The sequence below is a fragment of the Natator depressus genome, chromosome 11 (assembly GCF_965152275.1).
Source record: "Natator depressus isolate rNatDep1 chromosome 11, rNatDep2.hap1, whole genome shotgun sequence".
In the NCBI taxonomy this organism is placed as follows: Eukaryota; Metazoa; Chordata; order Testudines; family Cheloniidae; genus Natator; species Natator depressus.
Window position 1 is genome coordinate 61,589,000 of NC_134244.1, and position 13,081 is coordinate 61,602,080.

Here is a 13,081-nt window from a genome sequence, read left to right on the forward strand (position 1 = left end):
ATTGTGTTGTAAAGATTCTATTGGCATGAATTGATAAAATTACACATAAATTATAAGTGGTGGAACTCAAGTAAATTATGCCCATCACCCCAAACAAATTCCGATTAAACTTTTATACCCACCCCCCCTCCATTGTGTATTTGTTTCTATTGCCTTTTAGTGACCAACTTTTTTTATAATTGGAGCGTTTTGCTATTTTTCAGTCCATCTGCCTCAGGTAAACTGAGGTTACCTTAAATTACCATATACAAACCTCTGAGTGTTAGCAAATATAGCCTAGACTGTTTAAACGACTCTACAAATAGCTTTTCTGCATATCAGGGGGTCATGACTTTTGGGTTCACTCTACCTTTGTACTCTTAGCCTGAAATTCCAGCTCTCAGGGCTTGTCTACACTTTCAGCACTGCAACGGCACCCGTTCAGCTGGGCCACTGTAGCACTTAATGAAGACACTACCTATGCCAACAGCAGAGCTGCTTCTGTAGGCGGAGGTACCCCACCTCCTCAAGAGGCAGTAGTGAAATTGACTTTTGTGGCATCCCTTTTTTTTTTTTAAAGATGACTTCAAAGTTGCTCTGAAGTTTGGAATATTAAAGTCCTGCTGGAGATCAGGGAGCAGAATGCAGGTGAAGCAGTCAAAGGTGTGAAATAACAGCAGTTGAATGATTGTAGAATACAGACTAACGCTGCTGCTTCTCTGAAACCTGTAGAATGAATGGGATTCTTCATGTAGCTATCATTGCCACCTATGTGATATAATGTATATGGGATGAGGAAGAGAGTTTGTATTTTCTCAGTGTTATTTAATTTGTATTATGTATGGCTGGCCTTAAGCATAGGCAAAGGAAGCAGTCACTTGGTTTCTTATGTTATGGAAGCACTGGATTTCCCCCTCCAGCAGCAGATGTAGAGAGGAAGCAATTTGCCCTCAGAATTGCCCAGGGGCATAAGCAATTCTTGTCCTGATGCTTCCCCATCTGACATTTTTTCTGTGTCCTACTTTTGCATGGAGTCACACCAAAAGCAAGGCTATCCCCAGTGTTGTGTCATTATTTTATTCATTTTGGCTATTTACAGCCTTTGTGATAATGCAATAATGAATGTTTATTGAAGTAAGACAACTTGGAACCCACAAGCTCATCCTAAAATACAAAGGTGCAGCTGAAGTGTTTCAAAAACCCTTAGCTGGGGGCTCTGTTTAAACATTTTTTTTTTTTTTTGCATCTTGCTTTAAAAATAGTTAGTTGGCATAAATTGTCTCCTTCTTGGAACATGTGTGACTCTGCTATCATCAGGATAAAAGTTTCTTCAGGTCTTCGTTTGTCCTCTTTTCCAACGGGCTTCTTTCTGGTTTTTTGTTTTTGTTTCCCCTTGCACGAACAGTACCATTTTATACCTAGCTAAACTCCCACAAAAATGTTTAATTCCAAAATAACATTTACACATCAGCATGCATAGTTATTAAAAAAAATCTAACCATCAATTAATGCTTTCCTGATCATTATGAAAAATAAGTGTTTTAATTTTGTGATTATTTAGCAGCCAACGCAACGTTTTTTTTTTCTTTCATGGAATAAGGAAAAGTATAATGAACTTCTGAGTGTTTTGGCTTGATTTGAATCAGAATGTCAGATGAATTCAAGGCTGCTGACAGTTCTCTTTCTTTGGACGTTGACCTGGTCATCTGCGGCAGGATTGTATTGGTGCCTGCTAACCTTGGGTATAGCTGAGGTTACATCAAAGCAGCCACTACATCTGCCCATATCTTTGTGAAGAATTCTCCTTTGGGGGGCTAAAATGTGCCACGCTCGGTCTCAGCCTGGAGGTTCTGTACATATTGATTTTGCTGGCAAGGTTGAAGAGTGGCGGACAGGTCCATCAATGGCTATTAGCCCTGATGGTCAGGGATGCAACCCCATGCTCTGGCTGTCCCGAAGCCTCTGAGGGCCAGGGGCTGGGACTGGAAGGCAGGGGATGGATCGCTTGATAACTGCCTTGTTGGAGTCCTTCCCTCTGAAGCACCTGGCATTGGCCACTGGCGGGAGCCAGGATGGACCTTTGGTCTGACCCAGGGCTCTTATCTTCTAGCGAGTATGGCCCCAGCCTGGTGCTGCCAGTGGGCGGGAGGGGCGCATGGGGAGCCCAGGGGGTTGGATTAGGTGTCTGGAGGAAGCTGTGATGTCCACTAGGGGCCAGGTCCTGGTTAGCTGTCGGCAGCACACGCGCACCCCCGGCTTGAGTGGGGCGTGGGGGCCGAGAGGGGGACCCAGCTGGTGTGGCCCCGGGGCGGGGCGGCTGGAGCCGGGCTGGGAGCTGGGTGCCAGCCGGGTGGCCGCTTTCCGGGGGGGGGGGGGCACCCAGAAGGGGCGGGCCCTGGGCGAGCGTGTAATCGGATAGCTCTGCCTCCCCGCTCTGACATGCGGGCGCGGCGGCCTGAAAAGGCTGCGAGGAGCCGGGAGGGAGGCACAGGCAGGCTCCCCGCGCTGCGCGCCGGAACCTCTCCAGAGAGAGACGCGGAGGGGAGTGTGTGTGTCCGTGTGTGTGTCCGCGCGTGCAGGGGGGGGGACACGCGCGCCCACGACTCGCGGCGGCCCGGCCAGCCGCGCGTGAACCATCCCGTCCGGCGTGTCCGCCAGCCTCTGCCCCTGCCCGGCGCCCGGCCACCGCCACGCCGCGGCGGGAGCCGCCAGCCCCGGGGCGGTGCGATGCCCCCGGCGAGTCGTTCCTGCCGCGGGCTCTCGGGAAGCGTGGGGGGTGATGGCACCTTCACGGGAATGACACGCTGAGGGACTGTGGAGAGCAAACACGCGCGCACACACACGCGCACACGCGTGTTGCAGGCACGCGCGGTTTGTAGACTGGATTTTGGGGGGCGGAGGGGAAGCAGCGGCCGGCTTCCCTCGCGCCGGCACTGAAGGAGTTCCCGGGCTTCTGCTCCTGCGAGTGGTCTGTGCAAGGCAGGACGCCAAGGCACGGAGGAGGAGGAGGAGGAGGAGAAGCGAAAGACAACCCGAGACATTTGCCGAGGGAATTCTAAGGTGCGGGGTGAAGACCAGCGGGACTTCCAGTTCCCGAGGAAAGCCCCTAGCAAAGCCAGCGGGGGAGAAACATCCCCCCACCCCCCGACCACCCACCCCGCTAAAAATGGATACATTGCCTCTCGTTTGGGGATTTTTAGCTCTGTGCTTGGCTGGATCCGGAGTGCTGGGCGAAGCAGGTAAGACACACGAAAGTTAATTTCCTCAGCTGCGCGCGTTACTCATTTGCCTTGGAAAGCCTGCCGAGGAGGCGCCCGCTCTTCCCGTTGTTACACAATTCAACGGCAGGTTTGCTTCGCGAGAGCCGGGACTCTCTCCCCTTGCGGGAAACACAACTTTCCCCTCCCGGGATGCAGCGTGGTGAGGTCTGGGTGTCTATGTTTTGAAACACACTCACACGGAGACAGGCTTTGGCTGTGTTCAGATGTCACATATGGAATAAATCAAAAGGTTTTTTAAAAAACAAACAAACAAACACGACAAAGCCTTTGCATTACAGTTTTCAGGAGAGATTTTTTTTTTTAATGTTTTGAAGCAGAACATATCTCCCTGGTGGTTTTTGTTCCCTTCCCCCCCCCCCCAACCCAGCCAGAAAGGCATAAATAATTTATAGCCACTGGGTTGGAGATACATTTACCAAGTCTAATTAAATAAGGTTTGAATGGGCAAGGCAGGAAAGCAAAGTTTGTGTGTTTTTAAGCCGGGGTGGCGGTTTCAAAAAAAAAAAAAAAACCAAAAGCCAACCCCACCCACATGGCTGTTAGCAGGTCATTTTGTGCCTACTGTCTAATAAAATGTCCCGCTCTGTAGCAACTGGGGATGCTTCTCTCCCCCCACCCCCTTTCAGTGTCTGTGTTTCCAGGGAAAGAGGAGCTAGTCCATATACATTTTTATTAAGAAAACAAACAGTGCGGACCTCAGGGGTCTAAGGAGCCCTCTGAAGTGGTTAGAAACTTTTCTTGATGGAATTCGGTCCTAAGCAGTTGCCAAAAGAGAGAAATAATGGGGGGGGGGGGGGAGGAGTGGAGGGATGAGGACAAACTGTGTTGAGATAAGGGAAACGAAGAGACTCCGATCAAATTCCAATCCACTGTTTAATTCTGACAATCGGTAAATACATTTTGGGCTGCGCAAAACAGCCTTGGAGAGACTGGAGTGTGGCTGGCGAAATCCCTCCTCCCTGGTGAAGGGCACACTAAACCCGCTCGGCTTCATGACTCCGCCGGAGATCTGACAGAGCCCTTTCCAGCTCATTAACCGCTGGGCTGGGAGTGAAACCCTGATAAGACAGATCAGGCGGGGAGGGAGGGAGGGGAGGGACCACCGCAAAAATAAATATACAAACCTCACATGCCCTACTGTTTATCGTGGTTATTAAAATATGTGCAACTCCTGGAAGCCACTAGCTAACAGCCGGGAGGCGGGGTGAGCCGAGGCTAAGCTAGCATCACCACCTCCCCCCCCCGCTATATGTCAGTGAACATCATTATTTCATTCGTGCCACCCCAACCTGCGGGTCCTGTCACTGCGGATCCCCCCGGGCGGGCGCCGAGGAGGAAGGGTGTCTCTCATTCAGAACAAGTGCCTGGCGTTGGGAAGCCCGGAAACACCCTGGCACCTTCTGTGGGGGTGCCAAAGTCCGGCTAAGGTAAAAATGGTGCCAGGGTTTTGGACTTGGAATTGCAGCCGGGCTCGGGCTGCATGCTGGGGGGCGGCGGGGTGCCCCGAAGCGCTCCGCCCTGCCCCTGGGCTGTCACGGGGCTCAGCCGGGCAGAAAGGCAGCGTGCAGTGCGCCCTGGGCGGTGCACGTCACGCAAACGCACCGAGGGCAGCTCGGAGACCCTTCTGCGCCTTCCCCCGGCCGGGGGGCCGTGCACCGAAAGCCGTGCGGGCCCGGGGGCCTCTCCCTCGGCTGGGGCCGGATCCTGCTGCCAGCCAATCCACCGCGAAGCAGGATCGGGGCCGCAGCGGAGGGCGCCTGCCTCCTGTAGACCTGTTGGTGCTGACACCTCCTGCGCCCAGGGTCCGCCTGCTGCCATGTCCCTCCTTCACCTCTCCCTGCCGGCTCCGGGCCCAGCGGCGTGGCAGGAAAAGACCCAGCGCTAGGCAGCAGGGGAGAAACTTTCACGTGAAACCCTTGTAATGGGGTTTACACTCAAACCAGCTCCGAGGGGTGGGGGATCCGGCTAAAGCGGCCTCCCCCCCCAGCCTCTCCAATGCCGCCTCGGTTGTGCAGAGCACTGCGGGGGGGCTATAGGGACTGACAAGTGTTGGAGTGGAGGGGGGACGGCTTAGCAATGGAGCAGCACCCCCCGTCCCCATTCCTCTAGCGAGGCAGGACTTTCTGGTCCCTAGTGCTAGCGTCTCCCTCCCCCTGCTGCTGCCGCTGCCGCGGCTCTCGTGTGCACTGGCAGCCTCGGCACCGATCTGCCTGGGCCAGTGGAGCAGAGAGAAAGGCGGGGCCGGCCGTGCCAGCCCTGGCCGCGGAGCCGTTCCCCCGCCCAAGCCGGAGGCGAGACCGCGCAGCCAGAGACGCCCATTGACTGGAGGGAGCCTCTGCCGGCTTCCGCCGCGCCCTGCCACCAGCCCGTTCTGGTCCGGGCTCTCTGGAGGGGCTGCCTGCGTCGGGGGGTTGCATATGTCTCCCCCCCCCCCCGGTGTCAGAGAGTGAGAATTCGCTCCGCCACAGGTGATTTTAGTTGCAAATGAGCCTGAGGAAGTTGCTGCTTTTCCCAGGTGAGGAGGAAATTCTGGCTAATGCTTCATTTCAGCGGCCGGATTCCTCCCTAAAACCAACGTCAGGTAATAGGGGACATCAGAGCTGTGAGTAAGCTCCCGTTGGCCGGAGCTGGGCTGAACTGCGGTTCTTCACCGGCACCAAAGAGCCAGAGCCTAGTTTGGGGGCAGCACAGCAGTGGCTGGTCTGTGGGTGCACTAGGTCCTGCTCCCTTAAGGGGAAGTGCACTGGTAGAGGAAACTAGATCATTTATCCCAAAGAGATTGGACGAGAACAGTCCCGTTGGGGTTTGTTTTGCTATTATTTAAGAATCTTTTTTTCCCGTGAATTTAGTGCTTGTGAAAGGTAGGCACCGGCCTTCACAGCCCTGGCCTGACCCAGACAGAACACTGGTGTGTGGGAGTTCACAGTTCACAGCCCTTGGCCTTTCTGGAGGGCCTGCCCGTTAGCAGGGGTGATGATGTGGGCATCTGTTCACTTAGGAACTCGGCTGAGTGTAAAGAGTGTATGTGGTGCAGGGAGCGGGCACAAGTACTGACACACACACTTGCAGCGGTGGGACTAGAACACTGCCCTTCAGCTCCAAAACGACAGGCTTGTCCGCTGAAAGGAAGCCATAGCTGATTATAAGTAGTAGGTTCTTTCCCCCGTCTCAGGACAAGCCATTAGAGGGAAAAACCACACCCACCCTCTACTAGAGGGCAAATGTACACTTACACCCTCCCTATTAGAGGGCTCCCCTTCCTCCAACTATAGGACCATCTAACTAGCTCGGGGTTCTCAAACTTCATTGCATCGCGACCCCCTTCTGACAACAAAAATTACTACATGACCCTGGGGGCGGGGAGGGGACTGAACCTGAGCCCACCCAAACCCACCACCCCAGGTGGGGGGGTCCAAAGCCAAAGCTTGAGCCCCACTGCCCCTGGTGGTGGTGGTGGGGTCAAAGCCAAAGCCAGAAGGCTTCAGCCCCAAGCAGAGGGCCTGCAGCCTGAGCCCCATGGCCCAGGACTTGGGCTTCGGTCCCAGGTGTTTGGGCTTGGGCTTTAGCTCCTGGCCCCAGCAAGTCTAAGCCAACCCTGGTGACCCCATTAAAATGGGGTCACAACCTACTTTTGGGTCCCAGCCCACAGTTTGAGAACCTCAATTTAACTCATACCATATATGCCACAAAGAAGCTCAAATGATGCCCTGGTGGGGATTTTAGAGGTCTGCCCCTGACTGAGTTCATCCCTTTCCTGGACATCTCTGTCAGACCAGATTTATCCCTGGAGTTTCATAACAATGCTCCTGAAGAAGACATTTATTGCCTTTATTATGGACCAGATGGCACTAAATGACAGTTGTTTTTCTTAAAAAAGGTCTTGTGAAGAAATCCACAGGCCTCTCCTGCAAGTTAGGATCATAGAATACCAGGGTTGGAAGGGACCTCAGGAGGTCATCTAATCCAACCCCCTGCTCAAAGCAGGACCAATCCCCAATTTTTGCCCCAGATCCCTAAAGGGCCCCCCTCAAGGATTGAGCTCACAATCCTGGATTTAGCAGGCCAATACTCAAACCACTGAGCTATCCCTCCCACCCTGGGAGCTTATCAGTTGAACGCCCTGACCCATTGTGCCACAGAGACACATAGGTACAAGCCTGTAAGTTCTCCTGCTTCACCCCACCCTCTGCCCCACAAGCCTTGCACTTCAAATTACAAAATGGGAAGACTTCGCTCTCTGGGAGATTCAGTCGATGTTACTGGAACGACACCTACTTTACTCTCCCATGTCAGCGCAGGCACCTGTGGGAAAAGGGTTTTGTCAAAGTCTGAAAGGGGACATTGTGGGGGACGGCTTTGTTCGATGAAACAATTGAAATCAGAGGGGTGTTTGAATTTACAGGGACGTTGGAAAACAGCTGAATTGGCAACACACACAACTCTGATTCTTTTAGGTGCTGTGTGCCCTCATGTCCTTGAGTAGATACAGAATCAGGTTCCTAGAGGTGAAGGGCTCTGTATCCCATTACCATTCCCTAGTGCCATGCAGTTCAATAAAAATATTTGGGTGAGTGCCTTCCTCCTCCCCGCAATCCAGCCTCCGGTGCTGTTTGCATTTGCAATGAAGTTCTCATCCTGTTTGACATCAGACTTTTTGTTGTCAAGGAAATGGTTGTGATATCACAAATACTGGAATATGACATCATTGTGTAATCCAATAAGAGAAAATAAACTGTAACAGGGCACACACGCTGATTTATATACAAGTAGTTTTAGTAATTAGCAAACATGGTAAGAAAAACATGTCAGAGGTGGATGGATTTATATTGGAAGTCTGGTGTATTTGAAAGCTTACCCCCATTATGAAAGTCCCTCTTTAAGTTCCCCCAAGGGATGTAAATAGAGAGGGGAGAGATTTTTTAATAGACAATAATATGATAATCCACACAGAAAAAAACCTCTTGCAGTCATTTTTACTGTAAGAGATAAACAGTGCAGCTGCCAATTTGTTTGTAGTAAAGCAAAGACTAAGATAACTATGTAGGGAGTGGGTTGGAGACCCTGGAAAGATAAATCTGATGGTTGGACGTCTGTGTGTTTTTCATCTCCCCTCAGCTAGTTACAAAAGCAATCAAATAAGAAAGTAAAGGTTTTGAGTGACCCAAGAACAGAGTGATTCAGATGATGTTTATGCAACTCTGAGCAATGCTCACTTGTAAAGACTTTCAAATATTTTCCTAAAAGCTGGTATTTTTAGAAATGACTTCTGTAATCTAGCAGAACCAACAACCCACTTGCATGCACACATGCGTGGGCGGCACACAAACACTCATTGCTTTGCCTTTTAAAATCCTGTTATGCTGTTAACAGAAAACTTACTGGGAGAGAAAGGATTTTTAGACTAGGAATCCGGCAATTGCCAGGAGCTTCATTAAAACATATGAGTATGTGCTCAGTGAGGGACTATAACCCATGTCAAGGGAGTATTTGTTTTTCTAACTTTTTTTCTGGCACAGAATTATCATTGTTTGTGGCGTCTGCTGTAGCAGGCAGACATGCTTTTCCCCAGAGGGCTCTAGGAGACACTTTCCATCTCCATCTCCCGGCTTTCCCTCCTCCGATTATTTACTCTATGCTTTAGGTACATTGTGCCAGGCTAAAGGGGCTGAGATCAGAAAGCAAACTAGTTCCGTTCTGGGAAGCTGTGCTGAAGAAGGTGGATTTCCCCCACTTCAACAATATGTCACTTTGCACGGGCCATTGGATTGGCTTCCTAACCGGATCTAGTGCAGTTGGGTTACAGGACACAGTGGCCTTGTATCACGGATAGCCTTAGAGGAGAAAGCATCCTTCACAGGGTTTAGGAAGCTGTCAGGTTCAGATAAGGCTGGGATCCTATCCTGTGGGACCCCCAGTTGTATTAATAAGGAAAAATTAATTTTTAAGCGCTGGGATGGCTGCCAAATTATGTGACCTCTGACAGACCAGCTGTGCTGTATAAATACATCGTATATATCTGAACACCGTGATCCGATCTGAAGTTGAAATATTGGAGCAAGCATTTAGCAGGGATGGTGGGGGCCATTTGCAGCAGTGTGAGAGAAAACTGCAAGCTGCTAAACTCTCTTCCATTGTGATGTGAAGTCGCAGAGGCAAGTCTCACATCTTAGGATCTCCCGCTTGGGGTCTCTAATCCAGAAAGCAGGGAAAGATGACAGAATGTACACACTGGGGAGTGAGAGGGAGGCGTGAACAGCTCTAGTTTTACCCTCATCATACAAGAGCCCTTTGACCCATTTCTAATTGTAACAAAGGGATAACTAGGTTATTTTCAAAATCCTTCTTCACACACTCTGGCTGAAACTGTGGTAGCGGCATCCACACAGATCAGGGTTGCTGCTAGCACAGTTTTGCAGTGGTTTGGGCTACAGTGGCATGGTTTTAATCACAGTCAGAATCAAAGGGTCATCTCCCAGAAGTCAAGGTCACATCAAAGTCTCAAAGGGCCAAGATGTTCTCCATACTTTATCCCTGTGCAGTGATAGACACAAGAACTGACTTCAGTGGGAGATTTGTCTGAAGGAGGACTTCAGGAATTGGTCCAGATTGTTCAGCCTGTTCGTCTCCCCTCAAAACAAGGACTCATCCCAGTAAGCCTTTATTCACACAAGTAGTCCAGCTGAATTCAATGGGACTGCTTACTTAAGGGCTTGTAGGACTGGGCCCCAATCCTGGTTGTTAAACAAAGACTTGGTGTTTAAAAAAAAATTTGCAGGTGACCTGCTGTCATTTTGACTTCATCTACAAATTTTGTTTGGGGGAAAGGATTTTCTTTTGTGCCTTTAGGTTTTTTTTTAAAAGGTCTCTTAGAGTGGTTCCTTTTCCTTAGAGGGATGTAGAGGAAGTGATCCAAGTGTCGTGAGGAGGGATTGTGATGAAGATTGCATTAGCTGGCATGCAAAGTGAACTCACATATTAATAGAAGAGGGTGGACAGCACTGGAACCTTTTATCTGAATTACCCCTTTCCCCTCCAGACTTGATGATTCAAGAAAAATAGGACCCAAAGCTTGAACCACCCCTGTTTTGGGTCTTTTCTGATTTGCCCATTATGTAGGTAAGACAAAAGTGATAGCTTGTGTACAGGTTTCAGAGTAGCAGCCGTGTTAGTCTGTATCCGCAAAAAGAAAAGGAGGACTTGTGGCACCTTAGAGACTAACCAATTTATTTGAGCATAAGCTTTCGTGAGCTACAGCTCCGATGAAGTGAGCTGTAGCTCACGAAAGCTTATGCTCAAATAAATTGGTTAGTCTCTAAGGTGCCACAAGTCCTCCTTTTCTTTTAGCTTGTATACAGACACCCTGAGCTCTGGTGATTCAGAACCTGGCTCTGAACCACACTTGGTTTGGGTTTTGAAAACCTGGCCTTCTCTGGCCACCTCCAAATGATAGGGCTAATAAGCCAATAGGCTTCCATGCCAATAACATTCATTTTCACTTCGCTTGTGTTTCTTAGAGGGATCCCTCAGAACCTAGCCCTGCCCTGGAATTCTCTCTTCCAGAGTGGGGAGAGGGAGAGAGAGCTGTAAAGAAACATGTTCATTTGCAAGCCACACCCACCCTTCCTTTCCTCCTTTCCGTGACCACTGAATGTTTGCTCAGCAGGAAACAATGTATTTAAGGCATTTCCCAGAATGTGTAATAACTTCTCCTCTGGTATTAAGGTTTAGCAGTAGCTGCATTTGAGAGAGCCATCAAAAAGACAAAATAGCTTTTGCCCAGCAAGGCTCTTAAATAATACCATCTCCTCCTGTGTCTCCATAAAAGAACTATTATCTAATCCAGAAGAATGGGGGAAGATGACAGCAGGGGGATTGTGTCCAGTGTGGCGGTGCATATTAGCATGCTACTGACACACATGTTGGACAGCATAGTGCCGAATGCTCAGTGTAAAGCCGTTTAACTTGCTCAGTAGTTTCAACAGGACCTCTCATAAGCATCCTTCTCCTTGGAGAGCCTGGCCCCATGAAGGGGAGGAAGGGAATGGTAGTTGACTGGATGGGGATTGCAACAATAGGCGTTGGATACAGAAGGAAATAAGACATGATCCTGGAAGGTGTTATGGAGGTGGGGGTGGTGGTGGAGGGGTAAGATGCAGAATCTCCTTCTTGGCATTGTAGTAATAACAATAATATTAATTTCAGCTTTATATAACACCTGTCATCAGAAGAGATCAAAGCTCTTTACACGTGTATCCTAGGTGAATGCATGGTCCCTTCTTTAATTCATGGAGTCAATTGCCTCTTAATCTTCTTCCACCATCCCCACACCAACCTTTTTGCAGGGGGAAGATGATTACAGTATTTTGCTTATTATGTTCTGTGGCCCAGTTCTACTCCCAGTGCTGCGGTGTGACCTTGGGCAAGTCATTTCACTACTCTGTGCCTCAGTTTCCCCATCTGTACAGCAGAGGTTATGATACCTCGTGTGCAAAGTGCTTTGAGATCTACAGATGAAAAGCACTCTGCAGGCCCTAGATATCGCTATGAAACAGTAGTAGTCTTTTATGCAATTTCAGTCGCTCGGAATTATAATACAAAAGCAAGTGGAAACAGACGCTGTTCCTTGTTGACCTGAAAGTTTTAATGTTGTTTGTTCCTCCACTCCAATGACTATTGGAGTAGCCATGAATTGTAATTCCAGACCTATCACCAATGGTTCCAGAATTGCATTTGCAGTAAGGCCTGCAGAAGAGTGGACATAAATATAAACTAACACTATTAGATCAGTTGCCCTATTGGAATTGCATTTGTTTATGATATCAGATGACAAATAATGAGGTTAGTGCAGGTGGCATTATGTGAAATGGCTATGATGTGAAATCTCATCAAAGTAACATTTTTTTAAAATGAAATGAGAGTTTTTAAAGGCTAGGGGTCAGATCCTCAGCTACTGTAAATCAATCTAGCTGCATTGATTTACACCAGCTGAGGTTCTGGCCCTGTGATTTTCAGGGAAGAGTTTCTAGTTGTCCCAGCATTAGGTTTCTATTTCAAGTTCCTCCCTGGATTAAGGTAGCAAGGAAGGGTACAAAGATTGGAAATCTTTTAATTTGTCACTTTTAAAAAAAATTACTATGATTTTTCCTTGTAAAAGTTCACAGGGAACAGTTCCATTTGATCCGTTACCAGGAGGTCACCGTTCACTGCTGTCCAGTGCTAGGAAGTAAATATTTTGTATCCCTTCCCAGTTGCCTTAGGAAGTGGTCAAACGGCTGCATTCCTAGCCTGATGGATTGGCTCGTTTCTTTTTTGCTTAAGCCCAGACAGAGTTTTTATGAGGCTGTCTCGTGACAGGCTGAAGTCACTCTGAATAAAACAAAATCCTAGTTCAGATCACGGACATGCCCTTACAATCGGCTTAGCTGTGGCTCTAGCATGAAATTTAGTTAAACTCTGAGTGCAGCTTGTAGGGACCCAGATGAGATGGGGTGGCATCTGGGGAACTTCCCATTTTATAAAGTCCTGAACAGTTTGTGCGTGTGCTTAATTACTTTGTGATCATCTTACAGAAGGCGCTGTATAGCTAAATAAGTGCATTTACATGTGTGTGTATATCTGTATCTATTAAGTTGTTCAGGAAGCCTTTGAAACTTTATCCCACAACAGAAAATCAAACCAATGTGACACCTCAGTTAAATATGACCTGCACTTTTGGGCTAAAATAGCTAACCTTATTAGCTTTCCCCTGTGCTGCGTGTCTTTCCTTGACAGATCATTAAGCAATGCTTAAATCAGAGATATCACATTTGTGGTGTTTGATC

At 49.0% G+C, this 13,081-nt stretch overlaps 1 protein-coding gene across 5 annotated transcripts in view; it reads left to right on the plus strand.

Annotated features, from left to right (window-relative positions):
• The first annotated feature begins 2,721 nt into the window (after positions 1–2,721).
• Positions 2,722–13,081, plus strand: part of NRP2 (neuropilin 2) — a 121,578-nt gene continuing 111,218 nt past the window's right edge. For 2 of the 5 annotated variants that reach the window (XM_074967990.1, XM_074967989.1), the window contains exon 1: positions 2,723–3,218. In XM_074967990.1, coding sequence (XP_074824091.1) covers positions 3,146–3,218 — 73 coding nt within the window. In that variant the 5' untranslated portion in view covers positions 2,723–3,145. Of the gene's footprint in view, positions 3,219–13,081 lie in introns of all 5 variants that reach the window. The other 3 variants (XM_074967991.1, XM_074967992.1, XM_074967988.1) reach the window with 2 other exon arrangements.